The sequence below is a fragment of the Brassica oleracea genome, chromosome C8 (assembly GCF_000695525.1).
Source record: "Brassica oleracea var. oleracea cultivar TO1000 chromosome C8, BOL, whole genome shotgun sequence".
Classification (NCBI taxonomy): Eukaryota; Viridiplantae; Streptophyta; class Magnoliopsida; order Brassicales; family Brassicaceae; genus Brassica; species Brassica oleracea.
The window spans coordinates 8,643-17,020 of NC_027755.1; the positions used below are offsets into that span (position 1 = coordinate 8,643).

The window sequence follows — 8,378 nt, forward strand, 5'->3', positions numbered from 1 at the left end:
GAGCTCGGTCGCTACGTAGCGACCGAGCTCCGGCTCGAGCTCGGTTGCTACGTAGCGACCGAGCGGAATGGGCGTTTGGTCGCTATGTAGCGACTGAGCTTTGGCTCGAACTCGGTTGCTACGTAGCGACCGAGCGGAGCACGCGTTTGGTCACTACGTAACGATCCTTCTCGAGCTCTTGTCCGATGATTCGCGTTTCTTCCGCAATGGTTTTTCGTAAAGAAGAATCTATTTCGAAAAAGTATTTGTCGGAGAAGTTTCCTACGTTTTTCTTCTTCGGAGATTTTGGACGTTAACTTCGTCGTAACCGTTTTCGACCCCAACAGAGATGCACACTGTTATGAAGGACGTTGTTACGATGTCTCCAAATGTGATAAATGGTCCCGTGACAGAGCAGCTTCCTGAGTGTTGAAGGAGCTGCTTGTGATGAATATCTGCACCAGGAAAGGAGTTCTCTCCTCGCTCTACGTAAATTCCCACTTCTCATAAATTAAACAAATGAAAAGTTTATTCGCTTTGAATCATAGGAATAATGAAAGTTTAATCTATCACTCTGCGCGTGAGTGATTTAAATAAACTGGAACAACAAACCTAAAATGTAACTATTATATTTTTTTTATTTTTATGTAACTATAATATTTGAAGCTTAATCCAAACTTTTAAGTTAGTTTTGAGAAAACTAATTACCTGATTGTTACTGCTGCTTCAATAAAACGAGATGGTTTTGAAGTAGTGGTATATCCAGGTTTATACTCCTGCAATACAATGTATAATTTTACAATGTTAACTCTAACTGCATTAACAGAAATACATATTCTGTTAAATCGATCTTTTTTAAAAACACTCCAAGCAAACTAATTGGAAAATCTAACTAAAAGCTGGTTTATCTTTATTTATCGTAAAATTGAAGTGGTTACGTTATAATAAAGAAACGAAATTAGCTGATTAAGACGTCATGTTTTTTCAGAATACAGATACATAATATAGTAAATTGCTAAAACCTGAGACTAAGGCCTGACTGGTTTTCCTGCTACGATCCACAAACGCACTTTGGCGGTTGGTAGCGGTAGACAGCGTTTCGAAACAATCATACAAACCGCTATAAATCGTTCTGAACCGTTCCGAACCTCTTAAAATCAAAAACTGGTTCTAACTAGCGTTTGCGGTTCCGGGTGAAAATATAAATATAAAATTATTATCAAAAATATTTTAAAATTAAAATTTTAAAATGAAAATATTATAAATAATATATACATATTTTATATATTAGTTAAAATTCACAAACAATATCATAATTTACTTTATAATAACTTTAAACTAACTATTTATTAGAATTTTTAAACATTTATATACACACATATATAAAGATAAACACACATATAAAACGCAATAAATTTTTTTTGAATTTTTTTTAATATAAATCTTCAGAACAAATTTTATTAATATTATAACTTTCAACTGATTTAAATTTTTTATAAATAATATGTTAATATGGGTAATTTATTATTAAAGCTGCAATATCTTATATCCCGCATACGCAACAATTTTCAAACGTTGTACCAGTCATACAAAACGCTTAATAACGCTTGAAATCGCAACCACCCGCATCCGTAAACTTCCGCACCCGGAACCGCAACTGCTGCGTTTAAACCAGTCGGACCCTTAAAGCGAAGATATTGAGAACTAGCAAATTAACATCAAAACCGTACTGCAGTGTCCGATGCTTTTTCTTTTGGGAAAATTGTATTTTTAAAAGCAAAAAAAATGATAACTATGTTCTTTTAGAATAATATCTATTTTGTGTCATTTTTGCCTATAACACCTTTTAATATTTTTGAAAATAAATTTAATAAATAGTTTTACAAACAAAAAAATTGAAAAAATAGTAATTATTGATAAAATACATATATGAACTTAGTGGTATTTTTTTCAGTTCTAAAATGTTTAAATCATAATTTTCAGATTCTGTTCTAAATAAAGTCGAAATGACATTCTACGAAATAGAAAACGAAATACACTTTTTCATTGAATCTACAATGTTTAGAATACGTGATCTACGTAAATAAGAGTATTCTAAACCTACTGATTTAAAATCTTTAGAAATCAAAATATATACATTAATATAAATCTAAAACACGTATAAACTAACTTCTACAGATTTACTGTAAAACTAAAACATGTAGAATTCAAAATCTACATATTACTATAATTCTAAAAACCTGTATAAGCCGATTTCTACATATTAGTTGTATTCTACGAATAAAAAATCAGTTCTTAAAAATATGGAAACAAAATATTTGGAAATATTCACTTTCATATTTTGAAAAAATCGATTTAAAAAAAACAAAAAAAGCGAAAAAAGTGGTAACTTTCTTCTCACACCGTCTTCTATATTCCATTGATTGTTCACAAAATTTTTACATTATTTCTACCATGATTCATATCTATGCTTCCACGGATCGATCGGTCAATAATTCGAGATCGGTCGATCTGTATGAAATCGATCTTTGTTGATCGAGTGAAATTGACCAGGTCGATTAGTATATACTCCGCGTTTTTTTATTCTGTATAATGATCAGGATCGATCGATCCGTTCGACCTTGTAATTTCGGATTGATCGATCCCGCTTGATCGAACTCATTATTTATTATATTTAAAAGTTATAATTTTAAAGGTATTATTGTCATTTTGAAAATATTTAGCCTAATGAGACATAAAGTATACGAGATTAATCTAAAAGGACATAGTAATCATTTTTTGCTCTAAAAAACAATTTTCTCATTTTTTTTTTACTTTAAAATCTTTTTTCAAGAAATTCCTAGTTCTCCAGCCATAATTAGAAAATAAATACGTGCACCAAAGTGTAATGGGTCCCATAAAACGATGGATCCAGTTACCATATTTGTTCCAAACTAATTGAATATCTAGATTAAATAAATAAATAACTCGAATAAGATATGATTAACAGGATGGCATTGGCTCATTGATTACTGTTGGGGGTGGATTTACATCTTCCCTCAAGCCCCATTAGACAATGAGCTATGCCCATTTTACTATGAAGCCCTAGTTTCTTCCTTGTATAAATAAAGAGACACATCTCTTTAGCAAGGGATCTTCTTCTTCCCATTTTAAATACTAAACACTTCATACAAAGAGCTTATTGATTCTTAGATTTATTTACACTTGTAATCATACATGTAATATAATCTTTAATCAATAAAATTTTTTTGATGTTTATGTTGATTTCTCTTTAGCCTCAAGAATCTAAGAAATCTATTTCTTAAATTTTTCGTTGTATGAATCCGACAAACACACCATTTTCGGTTCAAACAGTTGGCGCTAGAAGGAGGGGCAAAGAGAACAATCTTCATAGCATATCAAACTTGGAAAAACCTAGATCTTGGTAAAAAAAAAAAAAAAAAAAGCAATCAAGAATCAAGATCGACTCTTTCATCTTCCATTTTCAAAGAGTTTCGTCGAACACTTGGCGTGCACTAGAGTTATTGATTGTTGCTGAGTGAAACTTGAAGGGAGATCCGAATCTGGGTTATGCTTTCGAACCCAAGCTTCCTTACAAGAGCATGGATCTGTTGGCCGACAAAGGAGAGAGCTTTATGAGCTGACAAAGCATGAAGCAACAAGGAGCCTGTATCTCCCCAAGCTTTATAGAGAAGCATATCTGGTGCTAGCTAAGCTCATTGCTTTTTTGATTTGGGTCTGTTCAAGAGAGATCAAGCAAGCATTACGTTGTGTTCCGTCATGGATGAAGCTTCTCCTGCAGTAGCTGTAGCATTCAGACGAAGCTCTCGGAACGGCGACGTCGTCGTTCTCCAGCGGAGGTTGTGGGTTGGTTCTTCTTACCAACTCGCTTAACCTTCTACTATGAAGTATCAGAGAGTACAAGACAAAGGAGGAGGAGGAAGGGAAGCCCTACTATCTGTTTCAATTAGAGGAGACAAGCACGGAAGATGACTCAACGATCTCGGCAAAGGCTGTAACCGGCTCAATCTTCTTAAGAAAAAAAAAGTAACAACGTCTCTGAGCTCCATCAAGACAAGGAGCCCAAGCTTGACTCCACAGATAAAGCTCTGATCTTTTCTTGTAATTGAGCTCTTTGACTTCAAGCTTCTCGTCACATGAAGGTTCTTGTCACGTCTCAAAGGTTCATCTCCAGCAACTAGCTCCCGACTTGAGTTCTGACGACAAGAGGAAACAGCACATGAGACATGAGCTTATCTTCATATCACCTCTCCAAGAAGCCGCAACTTGTGGCTTCCAGCAACCTGGCAATCATCTCGGAGAAATGATCTCGACGAAGCTCACGAGCTTGATATCGGCACAAGCTCGTCACTTCTGTTTCCTCTTGCTCGTAAAGATTGCAACGAGCTCAATGGCAATCATCTCGGAGAAATGATCTCGACGAAGCTCACGAGCTTGATCTCGGCACGAGCTCGTCACTTCTGTTTCCTCTTGCTCGTAAAGATTGCAACGACATGATCTCGGACCGAAAGTCTCAGTCTTGGCGTTACTGCTTGTCTGGTCAGATGAGCAACCATTCGATCTACCTTGAGAAACACATGATCTTTGCTGCACTGTTGGATCGAGTTCTTGAGATCCCGAGCTCTAGATTTGATTACGAGAACGACAGAGTGACAGATATAGATCGGATTAACCCTTGCTTGGGAAGAAGTGTTGTTGTTTCTTTCGATCAGTGCAAGGAGATGGATAAGAAGAAGAAAAGAGGGATCTTGAGTCAATCACCTCATCAACATGAAGCCTCTTCTGTTTCTCTCCTTATCCAACAACAGCTTTGTGGATTTGTCAGAAGCTATGAAGTTTCTGTTCTGATTCTGTCAGCAGCTTCAACAACAGCTTCTGTTTCACATCTGCTAAGTTATGCTCCAAGTTCGAGACCAGATCACGGCAATGACCACCTAAACCTACAAGGAAGCTTCCTCCTTTTCATCCCTAACGATCTTCCATGGCGATAGCTAACTCGTTTTGACCGAGATGTCGAGCTCTGTTTTTAAAGATTTACTCCTACCAACTCGAGCTCCAACGTAAATGGACACAATCCGTGTTTCATCTTCACCACAACTCATTTCGAGAAGTGGAGATCGCAACATATCGATAGTCACGCTCCAGCTTGTTGCTGCGTCATGTGATGGTCCCATTCAGATTCACAAGGTTACTATGTGAGACAGCTCACTGCTTCAGTACAAAGTCGTTGGCATCTTGGCACCCGATCCGGGCAATCGCGCGATCACCTCAGTAACAACCGGGAACAAGAGCTCTAACGCTCTCGTTGATGCATCAAAGGAACGTTATCACTGCCTAGATGCTATTTGACTTCTTCACCCAAAGATAAGCTCTCTTATTGAATCATCGCATGCTTTAATCACTTTCGAAATTATGGCTTTGGTTTAAATTATTAAACGGCTCATGAGTATTAAGCAAAATAAGATTTGATGGTTTGCTTATCAATTACATAAGACTTGATTATCTCTTTTGGATAAACTCAATCTGATGATCATCATATTTTTTCTTTGTGAGCCAGAATCAATTGCGAGGCAGACATGTGACCGGCTCGGATTAATCTCTTGTCATTGCACCACAAATGACAAGCCCAGATTATGATTCTCACGAAGATTTTACCACAAGCGGCACAAGCCAGAACGTTTCTCAACGTCATCATAGCCTGACAAGCATACACGCCAACAACTTGCTCGACACACACGATCTCAACACGAGACTTCGGGGCGGCAATAGTTCGGTAAACATGCATTTTAGGCACGAGTTTAAATTGAACTTGCTTTTTATTAGGCACGAGTTTGTGGTCGACTCGCTTATTGTTAGACACGAGTTTACAAAAACTCGTCTTTGGCTAGGCATGAGTTTACAGAAGCTCTCCTTCCACTAGGCACGAGCTCTCAGTAAACTCGCCTCTGCCTTAGCATGAGTCAAGTAAACTCGTCTTTCGCTAAGCACGAGTTTAAAGCAAACTCGCTTCTTACTAGGCACAAGTTCGAAATAAACTCGCCTAAACCGTCATAGGCATGAATGTGTCTAGTTCATTATCTAATTAAGCACGAGTTTAAAGCAAACTCGCTTCTTACTAGGCACAAGTTCGAAATAAACTCGCCTAAACCGTCATAGGCATGAATGTGTCTAGTTCATTGTCTAATAAACCCTATTCGTAAACTTCGCAGAGATCGATTCCATCTCTCTCAACGAACTTGGGGGGGACTTACTGTTGGGGGTGGATTTACATCTTCCCTCAAGCCCCATTAGACAATGAGCTATGCCCATTTTACTATGAAGCCCTAGTTTCTTCCTTGTATAAATAAAGAGACACATCTCTTTAGCAAGGGATCTTCTTCTTCCCATTTTAAATACTAAACACTTCATACAAAGAGCTTATTGATTCTTAGATTTATTTACACTTGTAATCATACATGTAATATAATCTTTAATCAATAAATTCTTTTTGATGTTCATTTTCCATTTGATTTCTATGTTGATTTCTCTTTAGCCTCAAGAATCTAAGAAATCTATTTCTTAAATTCTTCGTTGTATGAATCCGACAAACACACCATTTTCGGTTCAAACAATTACGATATTTTAAAGAGACTCGAATATTTTTCTTCCCTGATAATGCAAAAAAAGATCACGGGACACGACACGAAGGAGTATATCTTTGAAACACGTAATTGTCTTAGAAAAAACAAACAAGGAGATAACGATCAATTTTTATTTTTTAAAGACAAGATGAAAACAAATTATTTAAAAACATCAAAAGAATCAAATCGTTCCCGAAATAGTAATATTCGAACTTATTGATTTATTTTTTTTTTTTGAAAATTTGGATGAGAATTGGTCAAACCTGGAGACATATTTCACAAATGGTGTTTCCTTTCTCATCGCACCATCGTTGTATGCAATCTCTGTGCGCAAACTGATCAAACGAAATAAATCATCTTTTCATACTGACAAAATAGTTTTACAATAAAGATAAGCTTATTTCAAAATTGAGATTTTGATATTTCGATACCTTGAGGGTGCCTGAGCAAGAACAAGGAGCTTCAAAGTAGCTCTCGGCTTCTTCTTCGTGACAGATTCTGCAGCGTGAGAAATTTGATATTAAATCGCTAATATCTTCGATGAATAATATTACATCTCCCATCTCTGATCTCTCCGTCTCTGCGATTGAGTTTCTAAGCTCTGCTTTTTTAAAATGTTTTACTCTGTTTCTTGTTTCTCTCAGAGAACAACAACATAACAACAACATATGAAAGAAAGAGAGAGAGAGAGAGTCCAACTTAAAAAGGTATTCATGATGAGTAGAACTGTAAACTGGCTGTCGGATGGGAGTCCATGTCCACGTACATCTGGGCTTCCACTAATTATATCCATATTTCCATGTGGGTTTTAAGTGGTCAGAATTTGGAAACCAATTTATTTATGGGTTTTTATGGAATTGGGCAATGTGAACTTGGGTGGCCCAATAAAGAAAAATTTCTAGGGTTTTCAATTTTGAGGAAAAATTAAAAAAATTTTATTTTTCTCTTTTCACGAAACTAGCGAGTCGGCATCTCTTTTGGCGATTGCGACGACGACGAAGCTCTCCGTTCTCCTCCTGTCCTTCGTCTGTTTTCCACTTCTCCTCTTGTCCTCCGTATGTTTTCCACTTCTCCTCCTATCCTCCGACCGTTCTCCACTTCTCCTCTCTTCCTCCATCTGTTCTCAACTTCTTCTCCGTGACTCCGTCTGTTCTCATCTTCTCCTCCGGTCAGTTTCCATCCTTTGGGTTTGTTCATATTGATGATTTGTTTGAGATCTGAGTTGGGTTTTTTTTTATCTGAGATGGATTTTTGTTTGTGATCTGAGTTGGGTTTGTTCATATTGATGAATCTGAGATTGGGTTTTATGAGATTTGAGATAGGTTCAAGTTTACTGATCTGTACGCATTCAGTTTGTTTGTATCCGTTCTTGTATAGATATGGATTGATTCTTTAAGTTTCGTTCTATCCGTTTGTATTGCGTTTGAGATATGTAACTTAATGGTTTTGTTCTTTTGTAACAGGACGCTGGAGGTTCGAGTCCTTGACACTTGACAGACAAGAGTAGCTGAAGTGAGAGAGCGTTTCTGTAGTGACACACAAGGTAACTTGTCTCTTGCAAAACTGAATGTGTGTTTTATTGATTTGTTATGGGATATGATCAGCTGATGATTTGTTATGAGATATGTAGAGGTCATCGATGAGTTTGATGTGTTTTATGAGTTTGCTTGCTACTTTTATATGATTTAAACTATGATCAAATGTGCTTCTCACTATAGCACATATTTAAAAAACGAGTTATCATCACATTCTGTTTTG

The 8,378-nt window shown here is 36.5% G+C and overlaps 1 protein-coding gene across 1 annotated transcript in view; it reads right to left on the reverse strand.

Moving 5' to 3' along the window:
* The window catches only part of LOC106310410 (E3 ubiquitin-protein ligase MARCH2-like), a 15,899-nt gene extending 8,568 nt beyond the window's left edge, over positions 1 to 7,331 (reverse strand). Inside the window, exons 1-3 of the mRNA XM_013747644.1 lie at positions 7,052 to 7,331; positions 6,884 to 6,955; positions 688 to 755 (exon numbers count right to left, since the gene is read on the reverse strand). Of these exons, the coding sequence (XP_013603098.1) occupies positions 688 to 755; positions 6,884 to 6,955; positions 7,052 to 7,288 (377 nt within the window). The 5' untranslated portion in view covers positions 7,289 to 7,331. The remainder of the gene's footprint in view (positions 1 to 687; positions 756 to 6,883; positions 6,956 to 7,051) is intronic.
* Between the last annotated feature and the right edge of the window lie 1,047 nt (positions 7,332 to 8,378).